The sequence below is a fragment of the Dasypus novemcinctus genome, chromosome 21, assembly GCF_030445035.2.
Source record: "Dasypus novemcinctus isolate mDasNov1 chromosome 21, mDasNov1.1.hap2, whole genome shotgun sequence".
Lineage (NCBI taxonomy): Eukaryota > Metazoa > Chordata > Mammalia > Cingulata > Dasypodidae > Dasypus > Dasypus novemcinctus.
In genome coordinates, this window is record NC_080693.1 from 49,045,598 (window position 1) to 49,064,929 (window position 19,332).

General features: G+C 41.4%; 1 protein-coding gene across 6 annotated transcripts in view; it reads right to left on the reverse strand.

Annotated features, from left to right (window-relative positions):
• ANKFN1 (ankyrin repeat and fibronectin type III domain containing 1) overlaps positions 1-19,332 on the reverse strand; it is a 411,393-nt gene that overhangs the window by 29,696 nt on the left and 362,365 nt on the right. For all 6 annotated transcript variants that reach the window (XR_011646850.1, XR_011646849.1, XM_058283928.1 and 3 more), the window contains exons 15-17: positions 13,157-13,323; positions 10,108-10,258; positions 8,514-8,682 (exon numbers count right to left, since the gene is read on the reverse strand). Coding sequence is in view for 4 of the 6 variants with exons in the window: in XM_058283928.1 (XP_058139911.1) it covers positions 8,514-8,682; positions 10,108-10,258; positions 13,157-13,323 (487 nt within the window). In the remaining 2 variants the exon portion in view is untranslated. The remainder of the gene's footprint in view (positions 1-8,513; positions 8,683-10,107; positions 10,259-13,156; positions 13,324-19,332) is intronic.

A 19,332-nucleotide genomic window follows, 5' to 3' on the forward strand; every position in this document is an offset into this window, starting at 1 on the left:
GATAGACCCGACTATCCCAAAGTGGGGCATCTGGTTATCTCTACATCTCACTGAAGAAGCCCTCCTTCCCTGTGCACCCTACAATTCCCTTCTTACCACTGCCTGCTTCTTTGCTTGGTTTCCCTTAAGGTAAGTCTTAGGTACATGGAAGGGCAGCATGCTCTGTTTGTATTTCATCACATAGAAGTAGAGAAGAAAGGGTTGAGGGCTACAGTGGCCCATCTTTACTTCACCGAACACCATTTCAGCTCATGTAGTCTCAGCTCCGGAGCTGATTTTTCTCTTTAGTATCAGATCCTTCCTATTCACGCCCTTGACCCTGCTGTGCTCTTCATTGCCTGACATGCAGAAGAAGATTTCATAGGGCCCCTCAGTAAATGACAAACTGTTGAGTTTTTCCCAAATGCTCTACTTTTCATACCATTTCCCTGCTTAAAGACCTCACAGAGCTCCTCGATTTCAGGATAAAGTCCAAACATCTTATCACCATAAAGAAAGCTCTCTGCAATTTAGAATTTGACTATATCGTCAGTCATATCTTTAATCATGTGACACCCCTTCCCATCCTGCATTGATTCTATGCTTCAGTCAAGCGGAATGTATTACATATCACATCCTTTTGTGCTTCCATGCTTTTCAATGTGTCTTTTCCTCTTTCTCAAATACCCTTCTCTACAGATACCTTCAGATCAGCCTCGGGTACTTCATGATTCCGCTTAATGTCTTCTCCTCTGTGAAGGCCTCACTACTTCCTCCCAGGCACAGTTTCTCCCTCTTTGGCACTTGTTGCTCAATCTATCACGACATTTATCCTGCATTTACTCGACTGTCTTGCTACCAGACTGTCTTAACACCGTGTCTTAAGTTAATTTTATTTCTTCAAAAATAGGACATTTGCAGCACCTCAAGAAATGATTATTGAATGAATGGATAAATGCATGACCTTACTGAAGAGTGCAGACCCTTCCTGCAAATTCTCCTCTTGTCCTCTGTTCTCACTGTGCTCCTGGTTCTCCTGTCGTGAAAGTTGTACTTGAGGTCTGTGCCACTTACTGGCAGCTCTGCAGGAAGGAGTCACTCTTTACTGTGCAGTTTACCCTTGACCCCCGTGACTCCGTGAATGTATCCCTGTCTTTCTGGGAGGCGTTATGGCCCGTTAGCGCCTGACAGATACCTTCTCTTGGCTGGAGGGTGAAGAGGGAGAAGCATCTCACAGCCTTCCTTTCCAAACGAAGTTGGGGAGAGAGAGCAAGTGAGCAGAAAGAGCAAGAGAGAGCCCTTCTAAAATATTACTGGGCAGACAGGGAGGGGTGCTGAAGAATTTCTTTAATAGAAACACAATGAGTCCAGTCTTAATTCTCTTGCTGTATCTCCTTGATGTGGAAGCCGTGGAGAGTGGGTGGTCTCACGGCACCCACACCATCCACGCCACGCACCACAAGTGAGTTACGAGGCAGCCTCAACTATAATGCTTCAGTTTCCTGCTCTAGTGGTTTTCATCCAGAACCCTAAATGTTACTTTAACAAATGTTACTTTAACATAGTCTTTTGTGGTTTAGCAATGATACATTTGGTAGCCATCACTGAGGAGGGGAGGATAGACTGGAAGCTTCTAATTTAAAAAAAAAAAAGTGAATCACATGTATTTTCCAGAAAAATGGTATATGGCTACACTAATGTCATTATCTAGACCACATGTCAGTAATTCTCAAACTAAAACTCATTTCCTGTGGCTCTCTCCTTTTTTCTATATAAGATAGTGACAAACTAAAACACAGTTGGCTCCCCCACTAGAAGTCTGATCAGGGCAGGGCAGGGGTTCTCAACCTTTTTTGTTCCACAGACCCCTTTGCCAGCCAGGTGAAAACCACAGACCCCTACTCAGAAGGTAGCAGCAGGTAATTTTATGACACTCAACATTGGTATGTCTTTAAATTAAATTTTAGGATTGTTCAAAATTATGTTTTAAAACTTTCCCATAATTTCAATACCTGATACTGAACACGGTTCAACATCTCTTCAAATGGACATTTTTGGCAAACATTTAGAAATTCAAGCTTTCCCACAGCGTCACAAAACCATCTGTGCCATCCTTACCAACCTTTCTGTAGGCAGTTATCCACTGCACTCAGAACATGCTACATACATAAAAATCATACTAAGCCCACACTATACTGTGTGTTATTTAGTTAATACATCACACCTGCACCCATGTGTCCCCATAAGAACAATAGGGTTTTTTTTTTTCTATTCAATTTCTCGGACCCCTGAAATCTTGGTTAAGAACCCCTGGATTGGGAGTTGGGCATCAGACATGCCCAGGTCTGAATCACAGTTCTGTCTCTCACTCCCAGTGTGACAATGGGCATGCAACCTCTGGCAGCCTCAAATTTCTCATATCTAAGACAAGGATAACAGTGCCTACCAAGGATTAAATAATGCAATGCGTATAGAGTGCCTGATACAGTGTATGGCACGTATCGAATACAAATAAGTGTTCATTCCCTCCCTCCCAGGAAGAATCAGTCATTGACTGGGTTAGCACATTGGAGCAGGATTGGGATTAGAATGTTTTTCCGAAGAGTCTCAACTCAATAAACTCCTGATCAGTCTGGGCGATGTGGCCTAGCCTGGAAGCCTAGGAGTCAACAAGCTAACCTTTGCCAAGGTGTGAGAAAGAACCTGGGCACAAGGTGCCCCTCTACTGACTCTTGGGAGTGAATGAATTGACAGTTGGATTTCAGGAATGGTATTCTAAATCATGAAAAATGAGCATTCAGTATGAGAGCTGAGACTATGCCATTTCTTGTAAGCCTGTGGCCTGGATTCCATTAGGCTCCCTGCCTGAATATCCCACAGGCACCTCAAAACTCATCATTTGTCAAACTAAACTCATCATCTCTCTCCTCCCCCGAACCTGTTCCTCCCTTCCCATTTCCTCTTGTGGCACATGGCAACATGATCCATCTCGGCACCTTCTTCAGACTCTCTGGCTCCTCCATCTTGCTCTTCAACCACTTCAAATCAATCACAAAGTCCCAGTGATTTTGACTCCTAAATTCTTTTTGCCTCTGCTTTCTCCTCTTCACTTCCACTGCTACTGCCTTGGTTCAGGTCCACACTGTTGCCTGCTTGAACCAGTGAGGCAGTCTCTTAATTGTCTCACTAGTTCTAGTCTCAGCCTTTTTTCTGTCTCCCACAAGCCATCTGCCATAAACCAGTAAGACCACATCATTCCTTTTCTTAAAATCTTTTAATGACTCCCTATTGCCCACAGGATAAAGTTCAACCTCTTTAAGAAGTCATAGTGGCCCTTCGTGATTTTGACCTTTCTCCTTTTTAAGTTCATTTCCTGCTACTTTTCTTCACATGCTTAAGCATTGCTCACACTGATACAGAGAGTACACTGGGCTGAATTTTCTCACGTCTCTAAGCTTTTGTGCATGCCATTCCTTCTGCTAGGAGTGATTTCCCTTTTCCGCTCTGCCTGGTGAATGTTTACCTATCCTTCAAGGTCCAGTTCAAATAATATTCTCTGTAAGGAAGGAGCAGGTGTTTGTCCTCTGAAATCCAACAGTGTTCTTCTTCCAGTAGCTCTTTCATTGTGTTGGGACTGCTGGTACAGATAAGTGTATTCCCTATTCGATTCTGAGGTTTTGGAGGACAGAAGTTGCATCTTACTTATGTCTGTACGTCCAGTCCCTGTCCAGTCCCTGGCATACAGTGGAGGCTCAGGAGACATTTGCAGCCAAGTACAGTTATACGAAATATAGACAACTAGGCCTCAAACTATTTGTTTTAAACACCCAGTCTTTTGTTTTTCTAGTCCAATTAGTATGAACCATAGAGCCAAGGGAATCAATAAAGATCAGCTTTCTTTTCTCAGAGGTCTGCTGCTCAATCGTGATGGCTGCAGGGTCAGGGCAGAGTGACTTCCTCAGCAGGCTCGGCAAGTCCTCAGGAGGCCACGGCACTGGGCAGAGTTCTGAAGGGCTCATGACGCCGCTCTTCCTTTGTCCCAGGGGACGGCGTAAACAGTGACCTCTGCAGGACCCTGGGCACAGGCTTTATAACTGCAGAAGGGTGCTAGCCTACACCTCCTCAAAGCAGCGTGGAAGGGCAGCCCTCGCCTGTGGGAAGGGGACTTGGTCTTTGCTGAAATTGTCCTACTTTGCCCCAGCTCAACCCTGCATGTAGAGATCTCACCAGAGCCTCCCGTGTGGCAGTCTCGCTCTACCCATGAGTCCTCCTGTGAAAGAATGCCTTATGGGTTTCCCCCAGCCTGGCTTTTACTCCAGGAGACAGAGGGCGAAACGTCTTTATCATTTTGTCCCTGCAAGAAGTATTGAACGCTGGAATAGGCACAGAGGCAGTTTTCCATAGCTGGTGAGCAAGTTATTTATGATTCACTGAGGCCACTGGCAGGAACATGGTCAGTTTGCCAAATATCATGGGGATGGGGATGATACACAAGAAAAACTAAAATATAGTGTAACCCTTTGTTTTATTATTATAATTTACACATTCCCATAATTTATACGTTTTCAAGTTCCATTAGAATTCCTATGTTGCTATTAGCTAAAAGTTTCTGCGTTCTGACTGTATTTCTAATAATCTCTCCTCTTCCAGAAATGCTTAGTCTATGTCTTAACTTTTTACTCTGAAACTAACTAAGGAGGCTAGAAGTCCCTGCTGTTAAGAAACAAATGAAAAATTGCCAAACATCTTTTTTTTAGAAGAGCTTGGTCCACCATAGTAGACCCTTAACAGTTCCTATGTAAGATGTTAGTAAATACTTAGCAGCCTAATGGAGGAAGTAGCTGAGGCAGCCTGCCTCTTGGAAAGCTCTGCTTATCTGGGTGATAAGAAGAATTTACCACAATTCTTACTAAGGCCCAGCAATATTTTTGAAATTGTTGCTAGTGTTGCTGAAGTGCAACAAGCCCTTACTAGAGAGTATATTTATTCCTTGCTTTTGGCATCATTTCCCCTTAGTCCCTCGAAAAGAATTGCTTATGCCAAGGAAACTGAGCCCAATCAAGTGGCCTTTTCTGGAAACTTATGTCATCCTCATTAATCAGTTGGATCACCAGTGATATGGTGACAAGGGAGGGTCAGGAAGGTGAGACGGTATGGCTTACTCCAGGAAAAAAACACCTTAAAGTCAGGAAACACTGAGATCCAGGTTTTGATCTATAGTCTGTTTTTCATAGATGAAAGATGATATCAGATGGTCTTATATTGTTTTTAGCAATAAGAAGATGTAAGACAGGTAAAAGAGACGGCACAGTTGGACTCCACTGTATTCTTAGGCTGCTTAGACCCCTAGTTCTGGACATTCCTAAAATGTCCCCATCTCTGTGTCCTAGGCAGTGCTACTTTAAGTGTGGTCCATGGGTTGGCATCATCCTGCCCCCTGACAGCTTGTTAGAAACGCAGATTCTCGTGCCCCTTCCCAGACCGACTGACTGAGCCTCTCTGGGGTTGGGGTCCAGGAATCTGTGTTTTAACAAGTTCTCCAAATGATTTTTATGTACAGTAAAATTTGAGAAGCACTGGGCAATACACCCCCAAAGCACGTATTCTGTGAGTTTGTGCCATGCCCAAAAAAGGTTTTGGTTATGTTAAAATAAATTTGGGAAATGCTGGATAGAAGAAGCTGTTTTTTTTTTTTTTGTTTTGTTTTTTGCGACTGTATTTCTCAGAGCTTTTAAAATGTTACCCTAGGGCTCCACATCCTCTAGTGGATTACTAACACAATTAAAGTAAAATCCTAAGTCCTTACCATGGCCTATGAGGCCCTGCATGATCTGGACCTTTACTCAGTGATCTCATCTTCCATCTCTGTTCTTCTTGCTCACTGCACTCCATCTACACTGCCTGCTTAGCTATTCCTCAGCCCCGTCGAGCACATTCTCACTCTAAGGCCTTTGCACTTGCTGTGTCCATTGCTTGGAAGTCTCAGGGTTCTGCTCAAATGTTCTTAGAGAAGACTTCCCACATCATCCGGTCTAAAACTGCAGCCCATCACTTTAGTCCAGGTTCTAGCCCTGATTTATTTTTCTTTATAGTCCTTACTACCCTCCGACATTCAGAATTAATGGTTTGTCAATTGGTTTTTTAATCTGTTTTTCCTGCTAGAATATAAACTCCATGAAGAGTGTGCACACTGCTGATTCTTTGGTGCCTGGCACATAGTATGCTACTCAATAACTATTTATTGATGGATGGATGGATGAATGAATGAGTGAATGAATGAATACAGAGAGGCAATGGATGCTAACAGACTCCACTGAACTGTAGAATAGAGAGTAGCAACAGTGGAACAAGGGGAAGCTGCCCAAGAAGAATGGGTGAACCTCCCAGCAAGGCAAAAAAGAGAAGAGACTTGCAGGGCTTGGACATCCAGGTTCTTGGAAGTCCTACAATTCTGATTGATACAAATCATTGACAGTACCCACCAAGGCCATGGAGGCATGGGGAAATGATTTAATGAATTTTGCCTGTATCATATAGCAACAATGACCATGTACACAGAGAGGACTCCTGGTTAGCTCTCCAATAAAATATTTTCCTTAGCTCTTTTCTCAATTATGAATCCCTGGAAAATTATTCACTTTCATGACTTCAGCTGTTATCAGTAGCTGCTGACCAAATCTCTGTATTTATTACCAACTCTCCCTCCTGCATTACCACTTCTAATGGAACATGTCCATTTGGATGCTGACTTAGCAGGGTCACATTCAACATATTCAGAGCTAATGCATCACTTGCTTTCCCAAACTTTTCCCTGCTCTGATTCCCTTACTTCTGTATTGGCACCAATACCCTCATGGTCACAGAGACTGAAGAACCCCAGAGGAAAGACTTTTCCTTTCCTCATCCAAACAGTTGCCCAATCTTGTGGATTACTTCCAGGGTTTCTTGTAACTGTGTGCTTCCTTCTTTTGGTTTCTCCCATAACACTGGACTATTATTACAATAGCCCTGACAAGAAACCTTTTCCTTTTATCCATGCTTATTAATGTCCTGTCTACTCTTTAAGACACATCAAATATTGTTGCCTCCGAGAAGCATTTCCTACGTCATCGTTTAGAAAATGTGCTTTCTTTTTCTCTTTTTGATATCACTTAATACTTATGACTTCTGGTATAGTCTACTTTGTTCTATACTAATTTGCTTTCTTAGTTTCTTCCTATCCCATACTGAAAGCCCCTCAAGGACAAGCCTTTGCCTTACTCACCTCTGAATTTCCCCACTAGACACCCAGGAGATGTTTGTTGACTGGAAAGATCTACCATATTTCACAATAGCAATGATGTTCTATCATTTTCTAGTAATATCGTTCGGATGGGGAACTCATTAAATGGTCACAATCACACTCAGGCCTCTTGGGAGTGGCATGGCCAATGTTACGAGACATTTGACACAGAGGAGCTACAGAAAGTGTAAGTGGTTGTCAGTGTCCCGCTGTCGGGTACCTAGAGTTTTCAAGTCCCCGGCTGCCAGCCTGACTCAAGCCTCTCTTCATGACGCTCCTTCCTCTGGAAACTCACAGTTGCTGTGCTCTAGCGTTCAGCCCTCTGAATGGCTTCGAGCAAGGGAAAGCCAGAGGCTTAAGCAATTTATCCTCAAGGGATAAATTCAGATTCAGATGTCTAGGTCTCAAACGGAGACATGAAGCAGTGGCCTCTTCTGCTTCTAAATCTGGTGGCTGGGGAGCAATCCAAAGAGGGTCCGCCTCCATTCCACCCACCCACAAATCGTACAATTCATTTGAACTGACTGAAACCTCTTGCTAATTGCCTCTCATTGGCCTGTTACAGGATGAAATAGGGGGATGGGAGACAAAGCTCTCTATTCACATTCTCAGTGGGCAGCAGGGGTCTCTGCAAAATAGAGAAACCGGGGCCCAGGCTATTCACTTTGGAAAGTCAGGACAAGATCTTCCACCATTCAGGATCTAACGTTGCTAATCACAGCCTTGCATCCTGAGAAATCCTGTCAATTCCTCACATGGTCTGTCAGAAATTTAGTCTATTTACTATTAAGGTCTATTTAATCAACCAGCATTACTTAAAGTTACAGACATTTTTTTCCTCCAAAGTGATATGCACAGTATATTTTAATTTCATTATTATTTTCTTCCCAGTTGGTAGAGGGAAGGAGAGAAAGAGAGAGGAGGGAGGGGCGGTACTTTTCATGAAAACATCAGTTCTTGTATTTAAGAAAGCAAAGAGGAGGCAAGAACTGCAGCCTGATAACTGAACTTTCTGTTTAGAATTCCCTCCTCTCCATTGGGTCTTAGCTGGGTTTCAATAATTATGGCTCAGGCACATAGTCTTGGAGCTTTGCTTTCTCTCAGACTTGTACACAGTTCTAGGAAGGGCTGTTGCCAAAGCCATCATGTGATTTATTGACCCTCCACTGGGACAAGAGGGAACAGATATAACTTTGTGATTTTATTATAAGGAGGCTGGGTTAATATTTCTAGGTGAAACAAGCTAGTATACCAAGTTCAAACATCTGAAGAGGGAGGTTGAGAAACCCTGAGTGTGGGGTGTAAGGATTATTCTGTCCTGGGGCGGTACAGACGTCGTCTGAGGCAGGGAGCAGGAGAAGAAAGGACACATTGTGACCCATTTCCAACACCTCCTGTGTGTAGAGGCGGAAGTTCCTTGCCTGCAGAGGGACACGCGCGGAGGAAAAATAGGAGAGTTACAACATGGCACTTACATAAACAACACCAAACTGGCATAAAACATCTAACGAAATTACACGACTTCAAGCTTGGAATTTTTATACAACATAAATATTAGGGTTCAGCCCATTTAATAATGCTATATAAAATCAAGATTTAAGGCAGTAATGTTCCACATAAACTCTGAAAACAACATTTATGCTTCTTATAAAAGCAGAAAATGATTACATTCTGTGGGCTTTTCAAAATGATGAATATAATTACATGAAGCAACAAAAATGTATTGAATTAAAAATCCACTAGTTTCAATTTAAATTGGTTAAGGGGGAAAAATGTAGTTTCTGGCCAAGGATTGAAAAAAGTTTTACAAGTATCTTAAAAAAAATTGTTGTATGCACTGCTAGGCAGCCTTTTCCCAACATGTATATGTAGCCCAAGAGTCACCAATGAAATTTGAGCCTCTTCAAACCTGCTAAGCCCAAGAAACCCTTTAATAGTATCTATGGTCACCAGTAGAGCTGATACTTTTTCCCTTTACCTGGAATGATCCAGTTGCTCCCCTAGTGTCTTTATGGCATCTTGTGCAAATTATTCGCACCGTAATGTTGGCAGTTTTGGACTAGCTTTGCAATACCGACTTACAGTCAGAGAAGTACCCCACTGAGAGACCCCTCTTGGAGTGTCAAATCTATCCTGTTTCCATGGGTTAAGGGCCAATTCATGACTGTCTTTCTGTTAGGCAAAGAGAGCCAGTCACTCCTGTAATGGCCTTCTGGTTTACCGGCTAAACTTACTGGTTCATTTTTGCATGTGGGTGTCGAGGGGTGCAGTGGGTGGGTGGGGATAGTGAATATAGGCAAAATAAAGAAATACCAGGAATTCAACCTAGGGCTACACAAAGTTAACTTACTAGACAGAACCTGGAAAACTTTTACTCTTATATGGAAACAGTGTTTCTTAAAGTTACTTATTCGTGGAGGTTAGAGTTAGATAAGACAATTCCAACTCCTTTGTGGAAAATAGTGTCTATTGCTGCAGATTACACTGTTTTCTTCTGTTCTTAGAGAAATCATTTGTTTATTCTTTCTCTTTGCTTCATGGTATCCTGAAACAGAAGCTTGGTATCTTCTCGGATAGATTAGCCAATGATTTTCCATGCTTGACCATAATACAGTGGGGTCTGGGAAACTTGGAAGTGATCAAAGAGATAGAGAAATGGAGCTGAAGTGCAACTTGTGTCTACTTGGAGGCATCAAATTCAAAACGTACATGTTACATGCAAAGTGGTATTTAAATACATGAAAATAAACTAATAGCCTATTATTTTTTACTGCTCGAGTAAGTTTTGTGCTGCAATGCAGGCCCCATGAGCCATAAAAGAAGATAAAATTGGTAATGTCTCATACCTGGTGTAGAGGTATATTGATCTGTTTAAGGAGCGCTTTCACTGCCATCTGGAGCTCGTAGAAGAACAATTGCATGGGGCAGTCAGAAGCATGATCCACACTTTCCATAGATTCAGAGCCAGAAAGCTTTTGGATCCATTCCCACTCCTCTCTGTATGTTGAGTCAAGTTAAAATTAGAAATACAACAAACGTTCAGAACACAGCTCAGAACTTTCTTAGTTTATATGTGCAGAACCTGGATAACCAATGCTTGGTGGTTAAAACTCAGTGTAATTCATGAAATTTGAATTTTTTTTTTTTGCCACCCAAATGGAGTTTAAAATGAGTTCTTTCTAACTTAAGCTTATTTCACCTATCAAACCACATAAACTGTGGAAGAGCAGGTCAAATTAGCATGAATCAGTTTTTGAGATTGGAGCTTTCAAATATTTTGTTAATAATTTCCTGGCTGTCCTCATTTTTCTTCCCCTGAAGATCCTCTCTAAGTTCTAAGACCCTACATTTTACTACAGGGTCCTCTGCTGGTTGGTCTCAGCAGTTGGGTAACCACAGGACTCAGGTCCAACTCAGGCAACAAACCACATGGCACATTTCAGTCTTGGCCTGTTGTAATCTTAGGGACTATTTTGGTTTCTCTCTCCTTCCAGAAGCTTGAGGAGATTCACAAACAGGAACACCGGATAATTCCAATAAAAAGGAATTGGGACACACAACACTGCTTCCAACCTCCTTGCAAATCAGTCACCTGTGTCTTTACCCTGCATGTTCTATAATCCTTCCTAATGAACTTTTCCAAATAGCACACAGAAGGGAAGGGAAAAGAATAATAATGGTGGGAGGAAAGCACATCTGGTTTGCTTCCCAAAGGCTGCTCTTCAAAAGGAGCTTGAAAAGATCAAGGTAAATGCCTCTTGGGCAACGTTGTTCCCACAAGTATTTTAGCACAAGTCTCTAAACACATTCAGTTGGTCCAGTTTCTCCTCCTTCAAACTCTGCGGGGAGCAGCAGCAATATGCTCCCAAGAGCAGGCCAGAGAGGAAAGCATTGCTGTTCTCTCTGGGGAAGGGAAGTGAGGATCGGCTGACATATGTTTCCACCCTAGTGAAAACCCTCTGAGGGCTCTCCCTAAAGGGATACACCAGCTTGGGCTCCCATTTCTGGGTCAGGAAACTAAATTGATTGTGGCATGATGTTTCATCAGAAAACACTTTGTTTGTTTTTCTACCTGGTTGCATCATCATCTTTTTGGTGTGATGCTTCACTGTGTGGGGGCCTGCACCTCTCTGCACCGTGCAGGTCTGGGACACCTTTTTTCTTTTCTTTTTTACCAGGAGGTCCTGGGGGATTGAAGCCGGGATTTACTCCATGTGGTAAACAGGAACTCAATGGCTTGAGCCACAGCCACTTCCCCACTCTATTTTAACCAACTAACTCCTTAGGAATTTTCTGTTTTCAAGATATTGGCTTCAAGTCCCACATTGGACAAGAGACTATGGAAAAGTCACCCTCTGTCCCAAAAAAGGAAAAAAATATCAAAATTAAATCATATGATAATCTGGGCATACTGTTGGCTTCATGAAAATAATTGAGATCTTTGAGAACTTGCTCTGGAACTATTTCTTTTCTTTCTTCCATCTGTAGATATACCGTGCAACATCTAACGCTAACTAATCAGTTTGGGCTATTAGGGTAAGAAGAAAGAACTGGCAGACTGAAGATGACTGGGATCTTTTGTTCAGTGAAACCTGGATCCTTGGCAAGGGGAAATTCATTGTTATAATTACTTAAAATATGGAGTCTGAGGCTGAGACTCCAAATCTAGAAACTGGATGACAGTAACCATTGCCTACCCAATCCACAAATGAGCCATGTAACCTTCTGGGAAGGATTGAGATGACAACTAATGTTGATTGTACAAGTGACCACCAGATGGCAGACTTAAAGTCTAGGTGTAGTTGAAAAGTGAAAAGAGAGAATATGGTAGCTAGAGTGTTCTTCAATGAGGGCATCATTCTCATCATCACCATCACCATCTCCTCCATTTTCATCAAAGAGTATTTACATAATGAATATTGTGAAATATTATAGACATGTTAATAAACTCTTGTGACTTTAGGGACCCAAATAAATGACCAAATTTGAGCCAAATTTGAGGCTCTTTTGGTTAAGCAAATCCTTATCTATAACTAGAATATGTGGATCTACTTTGTACTCCTTCTAACCTGAAGAACTCCCCTTCCCTTCCCTTCCCTTCCCTTCCCTTCCCTTCCCTTCCCTTCCCTTCCCTTCCGTTCCCTTCCCTTCCCTTCCCTTCCCTTCCCTTCCCTTTTTTTCTTTTCTAGCACAATTCAGTTCATTATAGCAGACTTTCAGAGACCTGCTATGGGAGCTAGTTGTAAATTTGAGCCAGATTACCAAGATTGGGCAACTTTCCCAAAGCTAGCAGGGTAATTCACCATAATGCCAAACCACAGAGCAGAATTTCCAGAAGGTCAGGCCATGTTACTTCTTTTCTTCCCTAGAGAACCATAAGGAGTATAGGAAACAAACAAAGAGTGAGGGGAGGGAAGAGTAAGAGGAGGGGGTAGTTCTTTAGGACCAGGAACCAAGTTGCTCTATCAGAATCCATTACCAAAAAATAAACAAAACAAACCAAACATATACCAAAGAGAGAAAAATGAACATGACTGTTTTTAAGATTATGAAGGAAAGATATTGGAAATAGCATTGTTTTTGAAAGTAAAAGTCATCTGTTCATTAACCAGTTGGGTCTTAGTGGTTGTACCATGAATAATGCAAAGAGGAAACACAAAGGACAGTGTTCTTTTAATGGGCTCACACCTCTCATCCAGCAAGACCACAAGCCCTGCTTTTTCTACCTTCCAAATATTAAAATCCACTTAGGATTTTGTTCCAGTGTGCTGGCCCCAAAGGATATCTCACCATAGAAATTATACTGAGAAGTAACACTCCAGCTTCCGACACATCAAATCATTCACTTGGGACGCTGATTCATCACAAGGAAAATCCAAACTTATGACAACTTACTTGGAAATGTTACTATTTTCACGGATCTTCACGTGGCAGAGAATGTTGGGCAACTTTTGGGTGACCAGAACTTTGATTTGATCCACAGAGCTACATAGCTTTAGGAAACCCAGATATAATCCAGGAGAGAGACGCTGATGGCTCCTTTTGTGATAAGAGAGAATATCCTGTAGAGTGAAAACAAAACAAAACAAACAAACAAAAAACCCCACCAGTTTGGAAGGGCAATCTCAAAACCTTTTCCTTCCTAAGGTGGGCCATGCCAGGAATTAAATAAAGCAGCTGTGGCTAAGTAATTAGGTGAGAAATCTCTGGTACCACCAGAAATGTTGGGGAAGTGGTGGTGGTACGGCTAGACTGATCTTCAGGAGAATTCTCTTCTAAGTCAGGTAATCAATCATTAATATATTTTGCATGCTTAGTCTCTACAGATCTCTGTGCCAGGGGTAGATTCATGAGTTGCAATTGGATGTGGGACAGTGATGTGGAGATGGGTGATAAATAAAAATAGAATTCATAATCTCTGTCCTTGGAAGGCTTATTGTTTAATTGGGGAAGGACAGAAATTTGCAAGTGTAAAAGCTGACAAAGCTATACAAGAAGTCCTCATTATCTTGGGATAATTGGTACCCGGAGAAGTCCATTAAAAGAAACCACTTAGGGAGTGGATGTGGCTCAAGAAATTGAGTGCCTGCTTCCCACATGGGAGGTCTGGGGTTTGGTCCCTGGTGTCTCCTAAAACAAACAAACAAACAAAAACCAAGCCATTCAAAATGGGATAAAAATTTTATAGTAAATAGGAATAAAAGGTTTGATTGATTCTTTATCTTGAAAAGTGGAAAACACAAATACCAATAGGTTTATTTACCTTATCTAGATATTTAAGTTATAATTAGAATTATGCACTAATGCACTAGTTTTGAGAATGAAGGGAGAATGGATTAATATTGATTCTCTTATGGCTTAATTTTTTAAAAAATGGATTATATGGTAGCTGAAAAGATATTCCTCACATTTAACTTTCACAATGTAATCTTAAAGATAATCATTTTTGTAAAAGTGTCTGAGCTCTTTGTGTGTTTTTATTTCCCTGACATCTTTAAAAATTTTGGTATTCAAGTCATTGCCTTGTAAAACCTATAATTTTATATTTTTCAATTGTTAACTGGTCTACCACTACTAGATTCTCAGTTGTCAATGACTTTGCATGCGATTTGATTAGGTCTTCACATCATTTTCACTGGTTTCACAAAATTCTGTATCTTATCTATTCAAATTTTACTTTTTAATAGATTTGCCTTAAATTTGCATTGTGTCATTACACCACAACATTCCCCAAGCAGCAAAAACTGTCAAAGTTTTTGGCACAATAGGAAGCACCGACTGAGTTAATCACAGAAGGATGTTTGAGCTGAGTTTTGTTTTATATGTGGTCAGTTCTCTAGTGAACCATTTGGGTTATGACTTTTGCTTCCCTATACAACTTCAGGGCCTCAGATAAAGAATTATTGGAAAATACAGACATTCGGATAATGAATTATTGGAAAATACCCCACCTTCATCAGTAGGTAAGGCTTTTTAAACATTTGTTTGATGGGGCAGGGCGGCGCAGAGTTAGGGATGATGAGTCAGGTAATTGATTATATTGATTCTAAGGGAAGACTTCCTTGAGGCCAGAGTTCGGCCTGGCTTCTGAAGAGAGTGAAATAAAAAGAATCAATTCTACCTTTAAAGAAAAACAGACAGGTTAAACTCGGACAGAATTCTGTGAGGAACAGAAGGGTACGAGACCTTCCTTGACCATGACATTCTGAAGGAGTGATCACTCCTCTGCAGACCTGCCTGCAATATCTAACACATACTACCATGGATTGTCTCCTCTGCTCCCTTCTTTAGCAAATGCATATTGAGTTCCTGTGATGTGCCAGGCATTATGGGAGAAAATGGGGTTTCATGCGAACATGATGTGGTCCCTCCTCTTGAGGAGGCCGAGACAGATGGATAAAAACAAATGATTGCAAAACACTGAAGTCAGTACAGGCATACAGAGAAGCAAGTGCTTAGCTTATATTTTCATCCTTTATGCTCTTTTCTTGAACTAGACTATGCAATTAATGGCAAATTATGAAAAAAAGGGGCTATTTTTTACTGTGTTATGTCATTAGTACCCAGTGTTGTTATTGCCTTATATGATAGGTATACAAACTGTAGAAATCAGGCCAGGTACCCAAAGTAGAATAAATGGAAATAACAGAAGAGGGACAAAATAAGAATGGTTAAATTGGGAGGAAGACCTAATTAATATGTACAGAAAAGCAGAGACTGAACAACTTTTAAAGTATGGTTAGCAAAAAACAGACAAAAGAAAATGTTTATTTCTTGATCAAGAAGCAAGGAATTCTTATTAATATCAGGATTTTCTATCCAGTCTTTTCAGAACTTATCACAGGTAAGTGGCTGACAGGAAATTCACTGAAGTTGGAATTTTGGAAAATGAATAGGTAATCAAAGGGAGAGAAATGGTTAATGACAGGAGGCAAAAGAAGTATTCTAATCAGCAGAATTTGATGATCTGCACCCTGGGGGTACTAGCTGAACCAGCAGATGTGGCTACAGACCCATGGGTCATTCATTATTTTTGAGAAGCCATGGAGAACTGGAAAAGTCCCTGAAGACTAGAAAAGGGCAAATATGCCTATCTTTGAAACAGGAAAGGGAGAAATGCAGGATGACCTTAGTAATTAAAGACCACCAACTGATTGATCTTTGGGAAAAATATGAGAAGGAACCAACAGACAATCAATTTGCAGTTGCTTAGGAAATCCGGAGACACTAAATAGCAGTTGACATAGTTTTGTGAAGAGCTAATCATACATACAACTTTAATTTCTAACAGCAATAGAATGGGATCCACAGACCAGAAAGAGGTCTTCAGTGTAATCTGTTTCATTAGATAACCGGGGAAAAATAGAATCTTGGTCACATTACTTTAATAAGCAGAGTATCTGGGTTAAAAATTAGTAGGTGATGGAGATGGTGTGAGAGTAAGTAGATTTATTGATGGCCAGAATGGATTGGTCCTGAGGGTGAGTCTACCTAGCCTATTTATTGATGCTCCAGACAAAGAATGTGTGTATCAAATTTGTGGGTCCCAAATTTGGTGTGGTTTTGATTTTCTGGAAAATAGTAATAGAGCTCTGAATGACCCTGTGCATTGGAAAAATAAGCCTATCATACTTAGGGTTGAAACTTAATAAGAAAATGTGCTTGTAAAGACCCAAATCCAAAAGTACAAATATAGGATGGGTATGAGTGTAAGAGCAAAACATGTGGGGGTCAGAGCTGACCGCAAATAGAATGTGAGTCAGGAACATACTGTGGTTATGCAAAAAACCAACACCATTCTGGGATGGAGTAATTCACTTTCAATTTTTTAAAAAAGACCATTACTGAGCATCTACTATATATTTTCCTGCCTTTACATAGTCATTTATCCTTATTAGTCACAATGTTTTTGGAACCTGTGAAATGCATGGGAATAGAAAGCAGCTGTCCCATTCACATCATCTGAAGGGCACTAAAAAGGCTAAATCAAATGCCTATGGTCTGATACGTTACCTCTTTGATCTCTAATCTGCATTTCTAGCCTCTTCCATTACAGCCCTTCTGTGTCCCTTATCTCCAGCCAAAGAGTTTTGCTTTTCCTTCCTCACACATGCCATATTCTTTTTTGATTGTCTTTTAGTTCACTAATTCACTTGTTCTACCAACTTTTACTAAGCACCTACTCTGCACCAGGCATTGTGCTGGGATGCTGATGACACCAAGATGCAAGTCATGATCCCTTCCTTGTGGAACTCATATTTCAGTGTGTGAAAGAGACACGCCAACAGGTTTTTCTAACCCAGTATGATAAAGATCATAAGAAGGCTTGTGTAAGATTCACTGTGGGCCCAAGGGAAGGTGAGATCTACTTTTCCAGCTTCTCCCTCTTTTCTTTACTACTCCCTCTATTTAATTCCTCCCTTTCTTCCCTCTTTCTCTCTTTCTCCACCTGGTGAACTTAACTTACCCTACACTGCTTAGCCAAATGCCACCTCTTCTGCAACGCCTTCCCTGATATTTCCAGGCAGAATTAATGGCTGCTTTGTCTATGCTCCCATAGTACACCGTTTGTACTGCTATCAGGCTCTGGTTTAATTCTGCCTTGTATTACCTTGATTTGTTTACAAGTCTGTCTCCCTCCCTTGACTGAACTCCTTGAGAGCAGGGACCTTGACTTATTCATTTGTTTTTCCTATTGCACCTAGCAGAGTGCCTGGCACCTAGTCGGTGCTGGAAAAATGTTTATTAAAAATGAAGTGAGAGGCCCAGAGGTGGCAAGTTCTGGGGTTGGGCCTTTGGGAGAGAATATGCAGCACTGGTGCAGTGACTAGTAAGGGTATCTCCAACCTCTCTTCATTGGTTGGACATCCAAAAGCTTGTGGGAGAACAATGGAGAATTGCTTTTCCAAAGACTACTGGGTTTTTGTTTTGCTTAATAGTGTGTGGAAGCTGAATTATTCAGGACAGAAGAGTTCACAGAATGGCGGCTGGTGGTCTTTGTGGCCCCAAGATTGTGTGGATGGCAAATAATTAAAACTTACTGAATTATTTCCTAACTTTCAAAAAACCAAGAGATTTCTTAGCACAAACTCCAGGTTTTACAACTTCTGTTAAAAAATCAGGAAATATTTCAAGCTTAAGCAGGTTACCAGAGTCTCTACTACTCTCACTTGCTTCTTTTTAAAAATTGAGATATAATTCATATATCATTCACTATTCCTTTGAAGCATACAATTCAGAGGTTTTTCACACTGTGAATTCAGTAGTTTTCACAAGATTTTGCAACCATCACCACTAATTCCAGAACACTTTCATCACCCAAACAGAAATCCCATATCCATTAGTAGTCACTCCCAAATACTGCCCCCAGTCCCCACTCATGCCCAGATCCACAAATCTACTTTTTTCTGTCTGGATTGGCCTATATTCTGGATCTTTTATACGAAAAGCATCATATATGTGGCCTTTTGTGTCTGGTTTCTTTGCCTCAGCATAATGTTTTCAAGTTTTATCCATGTTCTAGCATGAATCAGAGCTTCATTTATTTTTATGACTGAATAATATTCCATTGCAGGGTTACACCACATTTTGTTTATTAGTTGAGGGACATTTGGGTTGTTTCCACTTTTCAGCTGTTATGAATAATGCTGCCATGAACATCCATGTATAAGTTTTTATGTGAACCCAATTGTTTCTTATGCCTAGTCCAATTGGCTCATTTCCAGGATTCTGCCTGACTCTTTAGTTTTTGATCCTTCTGTAGAGGCTGCCTGGGGTAGAAAGAGCAGGAATATGACTGGGAGTCCAGGAATCCTGGAAAAGAGACATCTACTGGAGACCTGGGGAGGGAAATGCTGTATGCTCTGTGATAAAGACCTTCTGCCATGCTTCTGGATGTAGATCTGGAAAATGTGGACTGGTGGTGAAAAGCAGAAAGTGGGAGCAGCCTAGATGCAATGGTTCTTGCATTTTAATAAGTGCATTCATCACCTGGAGATCTTGTTAATATGCAGATTCAGAGCCACTTAGTTTGGGGTGGGACCCGTGTTTCTAGCAGACTCCCCACTGATCCTCAGGAGGCTCTACGACTGCTTGGATTTTTTTGAGGAGAGAAATAATGAAAACCACTACTATTTCCTGAGCACTCACTTTGTGCCACTCGTCTAAATGCTTTACCTATTAACTCATTAAATCTTCAGAAGAACCCTGAGGAGGAGATACTACGTTATCTCCATTTTGTAGAGGAGGAAACATGGGGGCTGAGAAGTGAAGCAGCTTGCCCTGGTCACAACTCAAAAGGGTGGAGTCAGATTCACACCTAGTCAGCTGACTCCAAAGTGGCTCCCAAAGTGCTCTGCGACACGCAGAACTGAGCCAGGGCTTCCTGTGAACCTGGTGGTCATCGTGCTACTGCTCCTGAAGGATTTGTGGTTGGAATTGTGGGGGACTGTCCGATCGCCTGTGGGGAACTATGAAGGCCTATCTCCAGCTTCATGCTGACTTGGTGGAGCCAACTCCTGGCATAATCGAATCTCAGTCTAGGAGTGATTGATACCAGCCACAGTAGTTTA